Below are 14476 nucleotides of genomic sequence, written 5' to 3' on the forward strand. Positions count from 1 at the left end.
AACTGGCTGGGGTTTTATTGAGTCTTGTGACCATCACGTGACTGGCCAAGCCACTCCCACCTCAACAGCTCTACAACTATTTTAGTTGAAACCATAAATCAAGTGCCCCCTTATTAAAGGGGTACTAAAACCGACAAATAAACAAATTAACTGTTTACCATAAACTTAAATCAAATTAAAATTTGGTTGCCAGGGGTGATGACGCACTCCAGTCTCTCCAGCGCCCACCTCTCACGGAAGGCCACGAGCATACTGGAGCACAACAGCTCTACAAACCCGTGAACATTCTCACAGGTGCATACATTACAACTGGAGCTGCGGTTTTTCTCTCGGTGATTTGTGTCATCATCAGCATTGGCAGTGACGGTGACAAATCAGGACACAATCGACAATTGAAGGCAGGCCAAACAGGGCTCGATTGTCTCCACCCAACAAGGGGGTAGACTCACAATTATCACTAGAACAACCAATGGGCAAAGTAGAACAAATCTGTTCGCACCCAACCACAACTTGCATTTATATAGCACCATTCCCGACCACCAGACGTCCCAAAGCATTTTACAGTACTTTTTGAAGTGTGATCACTGTTGTAATGTAGGAAACCCAGCAGCCAATTTGTGCACAGCAAGCTCCCACACACAGTAATGTGATAATGACCGGATAATCCTGTTTTTGTGATGTTGATTGAGGGATAAATATTGGCCCTGGACACCGGGGATAACTCCCCTGCTCTTCTTCGAGATAGTGCCATGGGATCTTTTACATCCACCTGAGAGAGCAGACAGGCCTCGGTTTAACGTCTCATCCAAAAGACGGCACCTCTGACAATGCAGCACTCCCTCAGCACTGCACTGGGAGTGTCAGTCTAGATTTCTGTGCTCAAGTCCCTGGAGTGGGACTTGAACCCACAACCTTCTGACTTGGAGGTGAATGTGCTACCCACTGCCACGGCCGGCACCAAGTCTTGTTGGGGTGCTGCTCCACAGGTGGCTGCTGCTTTCTTGCTATCTTGTCCTGGTGGTTCAGACAGTCCGTGAACGATTCAACTACAGGAGGGGGGATGAGAGACCACGGCTGAGTCCAGGAGCGTCTGCCCTCAACTCCAACACACACACATCTCCAGCAGGACTCGCTGAATGTCGCAAGGGAGTTGGAACCCTAAATCATTTTTCCTCTCGCTAGCTGAAGAAGTCTATTTAGATGCTTCTTCCAACCTTTCAATGGATAGCAATAATTCAGCACAGACCAACTCGTCCTGGTCTGTACAGCTCAGAACCACAGTAGGGTTAGTGAAGATCTGTTTAAAATAATGAGTGGTTTGTCAGGCAGTGTCGCTCATTTAAAATGGAGATGAGGAAGGTCATGAATCTTTGGAATTCTCTGCCCCAGAGAGCTGTGGAGGCTGGGTCATTGAAGGTGGAGATAGTCGAGGGTTATGGTGAGCAGGCAGGGAAGTGAAGTTGAGGCCAGGATCAGATCAGCCATGATCTTATTAAATGGCGGAGCAGGCTCGAGGGGCCACATGGCCGACTCCTGTTCTCTTTTCTTACGTTATGTTCTCATGTTATGTGTTACTTGGATCTAGGCAAGCACCCTTGTTGACCCTCTGTATGTCCCTCTGTTTGCAGTGGGGATCTGCAGGTCACAGGCAGTGCACATTGTACTTTCAACACCTCCCAGAGGGCCGTGGGGAAGGACGACTTCACCTTGATCCCCGAAGGCACCAATGGAATCGAGGAGCGCATGTCTATTGTTTGGGACAAAGCTGTGGTAAGTACTGTTCATGCCCCGGAAGGAGTTAAAACTGAAGGGAGGGGGGGCGGGTGGAGACAAGGAGTTCAGGCTGTGGAGGTGCTCTGATGCTGGCCCTTTCTATCAAAGGTTTAGGTTATAAAGAAAATAAAGACTTGCATTTATATAGTGCCTTTCACGACCACCAGACGTCTCAAAGCACTTTACAGCCAATGAAATACTTTTTTGGAGTGTAGTCACTGTTGTAATGTAGGAACAGCGGCAGCCAATTTGTGCACAGCAAGCTCCCACAAACAGCAATGTGATAATGACCAGATAATCTGTTATGTTGATTGAGGGATAAATATTGGCCCAGGACTCCAGGGATAACTCCCCCCGTTCTTCTTCTTATAAATAGTGCCATGGGATCTTTTATGTTCACCTGAGAGGGCAGACAGGGCCTTGGTTTAACATCTCATCTGAAAGACGGCACCTCCAACAGTGCGGTGCTCCCTTGGCACTGCACTGGGAGAGTCAGCCGAGATTTATGTGCTCATGTTCCTGGAGTGGGACTGTGAACCCACAACCTTCTGACTCGGAGGCGAGTGTGCTGCCCACTGAGCCATGGCTGACTCTGGGATAGTGACGAGGGAGCTTGGATCTGCTTCTAACCTGTACTGTGCCTGACCTGGAAATGCTTGAGGGCGACTGTGGCTGGTCAAGATGGCAGGTGCTCCAATCCCTGTGACATCCATCATCTTGATCACTCGCAGAAATAAAGCCACTGAATCTTCTAATACGGTGAAAATCGCATCTCGCGGCTGAGGAAACCAACTGCAGGGGGACTAACAACTGGCTAAGTGGACTAAATGCGATGTAGTGTAAAGCCCAAAGTGGCCTGTTCATGTCATTCCCAGCGATGAGGTCTGTGTTCTCTAACTCAGATGTTTCCTGTCATCGCAACACGCAGGTCTCTGGTAAAATGGACGAGAATCAGTTTGTGGCTGTGACCAGCACCAACGCAGCCAAGATTTTTAACTTGTACCCGCGGAAGGGACGCATTGCGGTGGGCTCGGATGCTGACCTCGTCATCTGGGACCCTGACGTAATCAAGACCATCACCGCAAAGAACCACAGCCTGGTAGGTTGGGCTGCTGTCCATGCAAGTTACAGTGGGCTGGAAGTTTGGATTTCAAGGCAGGTCTGATACCGTCTGGAAAAGGTTTGGGCCTCAGTCAGCAAAGTTGGGCAGCTGGGCCCCGAGTGCGGGGCGAAGCGCTAAGGGTGGCGCTAGGCCGGCTGAGCATATCGTAAATACCCAGCTAAATAGCCAGCCTGGGAGCGTTCTGGGAGAGGCCCGGGGAGAGAAAAAATTTTAAAAGAACCCCACCAAAAACATTCCCAATACATAACTCACGCCACCACTATGTAAATCGCAAAAAAATAAATAAAGCAAATAATCGCACTTCACTGAGCTGCAGTTGGAACGCCCGTTTTTCACAGGCAGCACCACTCAGGTCGGGCGGGAGTCAAAAATCGCGTCACAACCAGGGGGTGTTGCACACTGGCTCGGCTCGCCTCTCCCGGGCGGTAATGCTCCGCGCCCCCCCTCCCCCTCCCGCCGAGAGCGGCCTCTCAAACCCCCGGCTGGGCACTGGAAGCTGGTCGCCTGCCTGCAAGAGCTCACCGCCCCCATTGCCGCCACTCCGGGGATGAAAACAGAGGCGGCAACCAGCGGGAAATCCAATCCATTGTCCACAGTCAATCACTTCAGCAAAGTGTTTCTGCACAAGGAATCAAATCATTGTCCAGTGTTGTTGCGGCATATATATATATAATATACACACCTAGGGCTGAAATAATAAATATTGACCGGGGACTTAGTCGGACTTTCTTCTGCTTTGCCGCCATAACTTTGTTGGAAGTTTGGCTAAAACCTCCATTTTCGCCGAGCTTTTCGCACTGCCATTCCCGCTGAAGCACTGGAGTGGGAGAAACTCCCAGCAGTTCACTAAGTGTTGGTCACGCATGTCTGGTAACTCGCTCGTCAACTCTGGCAGTTGGCCCCCTGACAATAATTCCGCGAGATGGCTCGGGGATGGAAAGCAAAGAGCAGGTGGATGTTAAGGTTGGTGTGATGGAGGTGGTTTTGTGTCTGAGATTTGTGCTGGGACCTCTTGTGTTTTTATTAATCATAGAAACATAGAAAATAGGTGCCGGAGTAGGCCATTCGGCCCTTCGAGCCTGCACCACCATTCAATATGATCATGGCTGATCATGCAACTTCATTACCCCATTCCTGCTTTCACTCCTTACCCTTTGATCCATTTAGCCGTAAGGGTCACATCTAACTCCCTTTTGAATATATCTAACGAACTGGACTCAACAACTTTCTGTGATAGAGAATTTCACAGGTTCACAACTCTCTGAGTGAAGAAGTTTCTCCTCATCTCGGTCCTAAATGGCTTACCCCTTATCCTTAAACTGTGACCCCTGGTTCTGGACTTCCCCAACATCGGGAACATTCTTCCTGCATCTAACCTGTCCAATCCCGTCAGAATTTTATATGTTTCTATGAGATCCCCTCTCATTCTCCTAAATTCCAGTGAATATAAGTCTCGTCGATCCAGTCTATCTTCATATATCAGTCCAGCCATCCCATAGAATGCTACAGCACAGAAGGAGGCCATTCGGTAAACTTTTGGTAAAGCTATTCAATCAGTCCCACACCCTGCTCCTTTCCCCATAGCCCGGTAAATTGTCCCCTACAAGTATTTATCCAGTTCCCTTTTGAACGTGACTGTTGAATCTGCTCCAACCACTGTTTCAGGCAGAGCATTCCAGATCACATTTTGTGTTGCTCTACATTAAGAGATATAAACAATAGACACAAGAAGAATGATACTGACATCTGATGAAGAAAGCAACTTAGTGGGCTTGATGGAGTGTGAGGAAGAACGTGAGGAAGAACAGAGACAGACTGCAGAGTGGGCAAATAGGTAGCAGATACAGTTTAGTAAGTCATACAGATCAGAAGGTGCCAGGATGTATCCCTGGTCTGTGTGGATTTAGCTGGTCTAAGTGGACTATAGCACTCCTGGAATAGGGAGGGTAAAACAATTGGCCAGGGATCTTGCTCTTGATCACTTGTCCTGTGACTGCTGCTGGAATGTGTCCCATGTGCGGGCAAGTCCAGACAGGACGGGATTCAGATCAGTACTAATGTCTTTCACAATTGAATAGCTTACCAGTTCCCTGGCTAGGCTTGGATATGGAGAATGACCACTTGGGCAAGTTCCCAGAGAGTGGCGAACAGAACTGAGCAGGAAAGAAAGTACTTGCATTTAGATAGCGCCTTTCACGACTAACGGACATCTCAATGCACTTTATAGCCAATGAAGTACTTTTGGAGTGTGGTCACTGTTGTAATGTGGGAATCGCGGCAGCCAATTTGCACACAGCACGCTCCCACAAACAGCAATGTGATAATGACCAGATAATCTGTTTTTGTTATGTTGATTGAGGGATAAATATTGGCCAGGACACCAGGGATATCTCCCCTGCTCTCCTTCGAAATAGTGCCAAGGGATCTTTTACATCTAGCAGGGAGAGCAGATAGGGCCTCGGTTTAACGTTTCATCCGACAGACAGCACCTCTGACAGTGCAGCACTCCCTCAGCACCGCACTGGAGTGTCGGCCTAGATTTTTGTGCTCAAGTTCCTGGAGTGGGACTTGAACCCACAACCTTCTGACTCTGAGGCAAGACGTGCTACCCACTGAGCCACAGCAAGACTAGGTAAAGAAGGGAAGAATGGGTTTTTGCAGCATTGGTGTAATTTTTGTGAACGATATAACCGTGTTCCCCCCCCCCCTCATGCTCTTTCTCCCTTGTTGCACTCAGGCAGTGGAATACAATATCTTTGAAGGGGTGGAGTGTCGCGGGGCACCTTTGGTTGTCATAAGCCAAGGTAAAATTGTGGTGGAGGATGGATTGGTGCACGCTACTGAAGGGTCTGGGCGCTTTATCCCCAAAAAGCCATTCCCCGACTACGTATACAAGAGGATCAAGGCAAGGAGCAAGGTAATGGCTTCCGTGTGTTGTCCCGAACTAGGATTGAAAGTGGCTTGGTGTTAGGCTTTGGCGTTGGGCTGTATACCCTGTTGGGTGCGATAGAATCATAGAAATTTATGGCACGGAAGGAGGCCATTCGGCCCATCGTGTCCGCGTCGGTCGACCAAGAGCTATCCAGCCTAATCCCACTTTCCAGCTCTTGGTCCGTAGCCCTGTGGGTTACGGCATTTCAGGTGCACATCCAAATGTGGTGAGGGTTTCTGCCTCTACCACCCTTTCAGGCCGTGAGTTCCAGACCCCCACCATCCTCTGGGTGAAGAAATTCCCCCTCAAATCCCCTCTAAACCTCCTACCAATGACTTCAAATTTGTGCCCCCTAGTTGTTGGCCCGTCTGCTAAGAGGAATAGGTCCTCCCTATCCACTCTATCCAGGCCGCTCATAATTTTATACACTGGCAATGTGTTTAGGCTCAGTTAGCGCCCGTGACTCAGCAAAGCCTTGAACCTACATGTCAGCAGACGTTTTGCTGCAATTGAAAACCGCTCAGAGTTTACCCTCGGGAGTGCTCATCATTGAGCTGTCAATTCTTTGACCGCTTTGGGTCACTTCAAGATAACCGCAGCTCTTTATTTTTCTCTGCCAAGGCTGCTTTTTGTTTTTCCCCATCGATCTTCAGTTTTGGGATTTGAGCATGTAACTGAGGCTTGCATTGCAGCGCACTGCGGAGCTGCACTGTCGGTGGTGCTGGCCTCCGGAGGAGATGTCAAACCCAGGCCGGTTTCAGTGGTGCAGGTCGATGCTAATGATCCTGTAGCCCCACTTAATGAAGAGCAGGGAGTTCTTCTGAAGCCAGTCCTCCCTCGACCAATGTAAGAAACGGGAGCAGGAGTTGGCCATTCGGCCCCTCGAGCCTGCTCCACCATTCAATAAAATCATGGCTGATCTTCTGCCTCAACACACTTCCGCCCCATCCCCATATCCCTTGATTCCTTTAGTATCCAAAAATCTATCAATCTCTGTCTTGAATATACTCAACGACTGAGCCTCCACAACCCTCTGGGGCAGAGAATTCCAAAGAGTCACTGCCCTCTGAGTGAAGAAGTTTCTCCTCACCTCAGTCCAAGATGACCGACCTTTTTATTCTGAGACTGTGACCCACTAGTTCTAGACTCCCCAGCCGCAAGCAGATTAACTGGTCGTTCACTCCGTTGTTGTTCATGGGATCTTGCTGTGTGTAAAATGGCCGCTAAGTTGCTCTACATAGCAACAATCCTACAGGATGCACCTCGAGTTCTTTCTGCAAGAGTGACACAGTGCTGTGTAACGCCAGTCTAATTTTTTTAACCCCCTGTTTCTTACTGGCCCTGGCCCACGCACTACATTGGGTTCGCTGACCACTGCCTCCCGTGTCCTGGCAATATTCATTCGTCTGTTGCACGCACTGCGGTGTGGGCCCCGATTATGTGCTCATTTCCTGATGTGGAAGAGCAGCCCAGATCAATGCTCCCAAACACTCAAACTCTGCAGAAAATGTAACCGAGATGCACTGCTCTCCGGAGTATGACGGCGTGCTCCTATTGAAAAAGAAAGACTTTCATTTATATAGCGCCTTTCACGACCACTGGACGTCTCAAAGCGCTTTACAGCCCATGAAGTACTTTTGGAGTGTGGTCGCTGTTGTAATGTGGGAAATGCGGCGGCCAATTTACGCACAGCAAGCTCCCACAAACAGCAATGTGATAATGACCAGATAATCTGTTTTTGTGATGTTGATTGAGAGATATTGGCCCCAGGACACCGGGGATAACTCCCCTGCTCTTCTTCGAAATAGTGCCATGGGATCTTTTACGTCCACCTGAGAGAGCAGACGGGGCCTCGGTTTAACGTCTCATCCGAAAGGCCGCACCTCCGACCATGCAGCACTCCCTCAGCACCGCACTGGGAGTGTCAGCCTAGATTTATGTGCTCAAGTCCCTGGAGTGGGGCTTGAATCCATGACCTTCTGCCTGTGAGGCGAGTGTGACGCTGGGCTGTGGCTCGGTTGAAACCCCGAGCACCCAACCCTCGCTTTTCTCCCGCGTTCGGTAAGCTCAGTTGGACGGGCTGCGCTCCCGTGACGGAAAGGCTGGGTCAGGCGGGCTCTCTCCACACCTGTGCCGCAGTCCCTGGGAGTGTTGGAGGCAGCAAAAGAGGTTTCCCAACAAGGGACCAGATCGATAGTTCGTGAGGACGGTTCATGGAGCCCATCCATCCAGCAAGAACCATGGGCCCCCCAACAGTTTCTCGAATGGCCCACCACCACGCGCAGAAGCCCATTCCACGCGCTGATAACCTTGTTGACACTGCCGGCTTGAACCCACGTTCCCTTGCGTTGCTGTCAACGCTCCATTCGTGGCAGACCCGACAAGATGAGGCCTTTATCACGCATCCTTAAAGCTCCTCCATTTTGCGGCGAATGAGCGTGCTGAGCAACCATTGCTAATGGACTCGCTTAATTCCGTCGGCACGGGTCAGGGGAAATATCACCCACCAGCGAGTAGCCACAGCAAACATTCGCTGTTTCTGTTATCTCTGTGATGTACTTATGAATGACCCCACGAGGCAATGTGTTGTACTCAAACTGTAGTGACCTCGGCCCTTTATTCCAAACTCCAGAGTGAGGCATAAGCATGGTATGCAGCCTTTTATACTGGGCCCTGCCACCAGGGCAGGAAGCCCCCGGTCTCCACCAGTTGCACCCTCTAGTGGTGCCAGCATGTATATACAGTGTAATCCTTATTGATAGTACTATCAGGTAAACAAGTCTTCATCTTGTACAATCTCACAGTGACTACACACAGAGTACATCCATAGTCAGAATATACAACAGTTTCGATCTCCGACCCTCGGCGATCATTCACGGCGTGCCTTGTGTTCTTCCCCCTCCCCCAGCTGACAGAACTTCGCGGTGTTCCCCGAGGGCTGTACGATGGCCCGGTGTGTGATGTTTCGGTGACGCCCAAGTCGGTGACGCCCGCCTCCTCGGCCAGGACCTCGCCTGCCAAGCAGCAAGCACCTCCGGTGCGGAACCTGCACCAGTCAGGATTCAGTTTGTCTGGTAAATGTGTGTTTCCTGTTTTATTACCTCTCAGCATATTGATGTGGCAGTCTGGTACTGTTGTGTTAGTGTTGGCTTTTAGCTCCTTTGCCGTGCGTGTTGGCTGCAAGCAGCGGACCCGTAGAATGTGTAGAACAGGGCACTTTATGTTGGCGTACACCCGACCTGTGCTGGTGTGTGAACCAGCTAACGAGTCCCCACCCCTGGTCTGACTGAGATGGACTCCCCTTTGATGATGCTCTCCGTTGGCGTCTCTCACTCCCTCACCAGCATCGGGCAGGGTTCTCGAGCCGACGTGTGCTTTGCCGAATTCCACTGAGCTCCAACCGACCATGCTCCTAGTAGGGTGAGAAAACACGTACTCGTTCCTGGGCTGCAGCCAGCGTTCCCTGTCGGGCAATGCGGGGGTCGGCTCATTTCTAAACCTTTTTGTTTTTATTTGTTCACGGGATGTGGGCATCGCCAGCAAGGCCGGCATTTATTGCCCGTTCCTAACCACCCCTTGAGAAGGTGGCGGTGAACCTCCTTCTTGAACCGCTGCAGTCCTGAGTGGTGAAGGCTGTTAGGGAGGATTTTGACCCAGCGACGATAACGATATATTTCCAAGTCAGGACGGTGTGTGACTTGGAGCGGAACGTGGAGGTGGTGGTGTTCCCACGCGCCTGCCGCCCTGGTCCTTTTAGGTGGTAGAGCTGCTGGATTTAGTACTCCCACAGTGCAGTTAGGAAGGTGTAGTGTGTTTGCCTCAGGAGTTCTTGGCTTAAAAATTCACAGCTCCACATTTGCAGTAAAGAACTAGCTGGTTTATTAGCAAAGGTTTGACAATCAAACTGAACCCAACCAGTTGATCCACCAGGCTCAGAGCAGCCCACCTCATCGTGGGGAACCTGAACTCAATGAACCGGGGTTTTATTGAGTCTTGTGAACATCACATGACCAACTAAGCCACTCACAGTGCAACAGCTCCACAAGCCGGTGAGCATGCTCACACGTGCAAACATTCCTGGATTTTGACCCAGCGACGATGAAGGAACGGCCGATACATTTCCAAATCGGGATAAGGGTGTAAGTTGGAGGGGCTGGGGGGGGTTGGTTAGGGGACGTAGCCTGCCGCCACTCGGGGTCTTGGCTCGCAAAGAGGAAGGGCACGGAGGGCGAGATCGCCCAGCTCTTTCAGGAGAGGCGGAGTTCAGAAATCGCTTGCTTCAACCACAGAGCTAGGGGCACGCTGAGAAACGTCTTGGGCTTCTCTTGGTTCAGGATACTATCAGTCGGCTGGGCCGAGTGTTGGAAATGCGGGACACGTGTGTGTTCCTTGGAAGTTTAACCCGAAAGCTTTTCCACCACAAGGCACTTCGTAATTATTTAAAAAAAACTGTTCTCCATGTGTTATGTTTGAGAGAGTAGGTAAGGTAGGGGGGAAGGGGGTATCTAATATATTTTCGAACGTATCTCTCTTCCTGCGTTCTAATTCTTTCGCGCCCATCCCACCTCCCCTTTTCCGACAGGTGCACAGGCCGATGACAACCTTCCCCGCCGTACGGGCCAGCGCATCGTGATGCCCCCCGGGGGCCACGCGAATATCACAACGCTCGGATGAACCTCCATGGTGTGGCAGTGTTGGTGGAGTCTTCGTCTGCTTTCTTCCATTCTTGTGTTTTTTTTTTAAACAAAAGAGCCTGTGACAGTTACTGTGGACAATCAAAATCCTGGGCTCACATAACTTCCCCAACCCCCCCCCCCCCCCTACCGCTCCCCCCCGCGGAAATTATATCAATCACCCAACGGTTAAAGAGAGGGAGAGAGACTCGCTCTACTTTTAAACCCACACCCAGTCACTGGTTTATTTTCGAATCAAAGGCACTCCAGCATCCATCTGACCTGAGGGAGACGGGAGCGAATTCCCTAGAGCTGTAGATCCTCACGCAATAGAGTCGTCGCTACGGCAACCGTGTTAAATCCTAAGGCCTGTCCGATTAGGCCTCAATTAGCCGGGGTTTTATTAAGTCTTGTGAACGTCATGTGACTGGCTATGGCCTCTCCACCCCTCCCTCCCCCGCCCATGGTCTATATAATTTATAACTACAGAGAGACACAGCACTGCGAACAGTGTTTGAATTGTGTTTAACTCCTTGGTTTGATTTTTCGATTTGTTGGGACACCCTCTGCTCAAAATGTGCATTTAATATAATTTTTTTTTAAATTCCGAAATTGTCCGTCGACTGATGTATCGGGCATTCGGCTCTGCAGACACAGCATTTGTTGTTTGTGGAAAATCTGCACATGCTGCAAATCCGAATGAAAATGGTGTAAATGCACAAGGCCGGGTCCGACAATGACTCATCTTTTCTATCTCGGCTTCCGCGGGGTCCCTGCTGTAAATTCCCAGCATCCTCTGGCTTTAGTTTTGTACCTAAAATGCCATTGGCTTCCCAAGCGAAGCAACAGTAAATAAAACTAGTGTGGGTGGGTGTGTGTGTATGTGTGTATTGAGTAGATTGGGCCTATATCCTCGAGTTTAGGAGGAGAGGTGATCCCATTGAAACGTATAAGATTCTGAGGGGATTGACAGGGAGGATGTTTCCCCGGGCTGGGGAGTCTAGAATCAGGGGTCACAGTCTCAGAATAAGGGGTCGGCCATTTAGGACTGAGCTGAGGAGGAATTTCTTCACTCAAGAGGGTGGTGAATCTTTGGAATTTCCTGCCCCAGAGAGCTGTGGATGCTGAGTCGTTGAGTATATTCAAGGCTGAGATGATTTTTGAATATTAAGGGAATCAAGGGATCGGGCAGGAAAGTGGAGTTGAGGCCGAAGATCAACCATGATCTTATTGAATGGTGGAGCAGGCTCGAGAGGTCGAATAGCCAACTCCTGCTCCTAATTCTTATGTATAATAATACTAGTGAGAAATGAAGAGCGTTGAGGCTGAGATGAATTCTGAGAACAGAAGAACGAGCTTTGAATGACCAGGCAGTTCTGACAAACCAGCTGGCTCCTTCCCTCGCCCATGCGTAGTGACTTCAGGCATGGACTAGCACCCCCTCTCCCCGACACAAGGGCCCCTCCCAGTCCCCCTGTGGGAAGAGCCTCTTGCCCGTGAGCCAGCCACCTCGCTGGGGGTCAGCGTGCTCTCCCGATCCACGTCGCCGACAGGAATCACTCTCTCCTTCCTCTGCGGGTGCTCAGGGCGCATTCGTCCTCTTTCCGGTCTCATTCTTTCGGGTGGGAAACATTTGCCGCACGTTCATGGCTGGCTTGCTTGAGTTCATCACTGGATCAGCCTGACGCACACTCTTGGGTGGGGGGGGAGTTTTGAAGATTAATTGACTGCAGTGACTTGATGCTCTGAACCTCATTGTTAAGAAATGTCGTCTTGATGGCTATTTTCACACCCCACCCCCCACCACCCCCCAATCCTGTATTGTATCCTTACTAAAGACCAGAACCCAGTTTGAGTTTTCATTACTGATGGTAGGGTTCTGCTCTTGTCCTTCTCTTTCCCCCCCGCCCCACCCCTTCCACTGTTGTGTTCAATAAAGGTCGTGCTTTGCCCCGTAAGGGAAGGTTGGTTACTGTGTTTTGCTGGTGTGGATACCTAATAAAACAGGTTGCTGTGTAACTGTATGTGTATGTGTGGTATTTGAATGCTGGGTTTGTGGTGTGTGCATATGGGACCAGTCCTTTGAGGATGGAAATCGAAAGTCAAACGCCACTTGCATGATCAATCGTCTCCTTCGTGTTTCTTCCCTGTCCTGAAGTTGGCGATTCATTCCGTGGCCGGGTCAGCCTCCAACTCTTTCCCCCACCCCCCACGACCCAAGCGGCCATACTCCACGCCCGTGAGGCTGGACACGTATTATTGTTTTATCACAAGGTCGCTGCCAAACTGATCCTGTTCCCTGCTCCATATTCATACAATCATCGAATCATCTAAATTTATAGCACGGAAGGAGGCCCTTCGGCCCATCGTGTTTGTGCCGGCCGACCAAGAGAACATAAGAACATAAGAAATAGGAGCAGGAGTAGGCCATACGGCCCCTCGAGCCTGCTCCGCCATTTAATACGATCATGGCTGATCCGATCATGGACTCGGATCCACTTCCCTGCCCACTCCCCATAACCTCTTATTCTGTTATCAGTTAAGAAACTGTCCAGCCTAATCCCACCTTCCCGCTCTCGGTCCGTAGCCCTGTAGGTTACGGCACTTCAAGCGCACATCCAAGTACTTTTTAAATGTGGTAAGGGTTTCTGCTTCTACCACCCTTTCAGGCAGTGAGTTCCAGACCCCCACCACCCTCTGGGTGAAGAAAATTCTCCTCATATCCTACCAATGACTTTAAATCTATGCCTCCTCTGGTTGTTGAGGGAAACAGGTCCTTCCTATCCACTCTATCTAGGCTCCCCATAATTATATACACCTCTAAGGTCTCCCGTAAGACTCCTATGTTCCAAGGAAAACAATCCCAGCCTATCCAGCCTTTCCTCATAGCTAAATTTCTCTATTCCTGGCAACCCATTCCAGTCGGGTGTAACGAGTTTGTCTTTACCCTCCTTCGTGGCTCTGGCTACCACCGGGCAGTCTCCAGTACAATAAATGTACGAATGAACCGGGTCTTGTTTCCGTGGGTCAGTGGGTCAGAATGGCTCTCCCTTAATGAGGTGGGTACTTCCTGCAGGGGCTACGAGTAATCCTAGTTTATTAATCACTAAACACCATTGGTTCTCAATAATTCCTTATTATTAATCTCATTTAACACTTACCCTCTATATTTTTACCTAATTTTAGATGGTTAACTAAATGTGGTGACTTGTTTATTCCAGAACGGAGAATTACAGACTACAACAATACTCACAAACCCGTGATAATGAGTACGTTTTTGGGTTGCACTAAAAGCTGAGCGCACTCTCTGACTCTGCTCCCCTCTGTTACCCTCCACCCCTACAACCCCCCGCGATCTCTGTGCTCCACTAATTCTGGCCTCTTGCGCATCCCCTATTTTAATCGCTCCACCACTGGTGGCCGTGCCTTCAGCTGCCTGGGCCCCCAAGCTCGAATTCCCTGCCTAAACCTCTCTGCCTCTCCCTCTTTCAAAAGGCTCCTTAGAACCTACCTCTTGGACCAAGCTTGTTCTTGAAATGACAAACTGATCACAATCCTGGAGACAATTTTTGTTGTATCTGTAAGCACTCTAATAATAACTCCATGAGGTAAGGTATTGTACTTGAACTGGGGTGACCTTAGTCCATTTATTGCAGCTCCTGAGTGAGGGTACAGCACGGTGAGTTCCCTTTTATACCTGGTTACCTGCAGTGTGCAGGTGACCCCTAGGTCTCCACCAGTTGCACCCTCTGGTGGTACAGGCATAATGTATGCAGTGTGAAGATACATCCAGTAGTCTTATGTAACTACATTGAGTGTAGAGGGTATATACTTATGTTATACATACACAACAGTTTTGAGTGCGGAAACCCTCCCAATGCTCTGTACGCAAGTCCCTATTTCACCTCCTTAATGTGCTTGGAAATGAGAGTGCGGCATTGAGAAGGCCAGCTCTAGTTGCTATGGCAGCAGCGG

The 14476-nt window shown here is 49.9% G+C and overlaps 1 protein-coding gene across 2 annotated transcripts in view; it reads left to right on the forward strand.

The window, feature by feature from the left end:
- LOC139235014 (dihydropyrimidinase-related protein 2) overlaps positions 1 to 12520 on the forward strand; it is a 34194-nt gene extending 21674 nt beyond the window's left edge. Inside the window, exons 10-14 of one of the 2 annotated variants that reach the window (XM_070866093.1) lie at positions 1629 to 1770; positions 2702 to 2872; positions 5634 to 5813; positions 8737 to 8902; positions 10411 to 12520. In XM_070866093.1, the coding sequence (XP_070722194.1) occupies positions 1629 to 1770; positions 2702 to 2872; positions 5634 to 5813; positions 8737 to 8902; positions 10411 to 10502 (751 nt within the window). In that variant the 3' untranslated portion in view covers positions 10503 to 12520. Of the gene's footprint in view, positions 1 to 1628; positions 1771 to 2701; positions 2873 to 5633; positions 5814 to 8736; positions 8909 to 10410 lie in introns of both variants that reach the window. The other variant, XM_070866092.1, reaches the window with a different exon arrangement.
- The last annotated feature ends 1956 nt before the right edge of the window (positions 12521 to 14476 follow it).

The sequence above is a fragment of the Pristiophorus japonicus genome, chromosome 22 (assembly GCF_044704955.1).
Source record: "Pristiophorus japonicus isolate sPriJap1 chromosome 22, sPriJap1.hap1, whole genome shotgun sequence".
Taxonomy (NCBI): Eukaryota; Metazoa; Chordata; class Chondrichthyes; family Pristiophoridae; genus Pristiophorus; species Pristiophorus japonicus.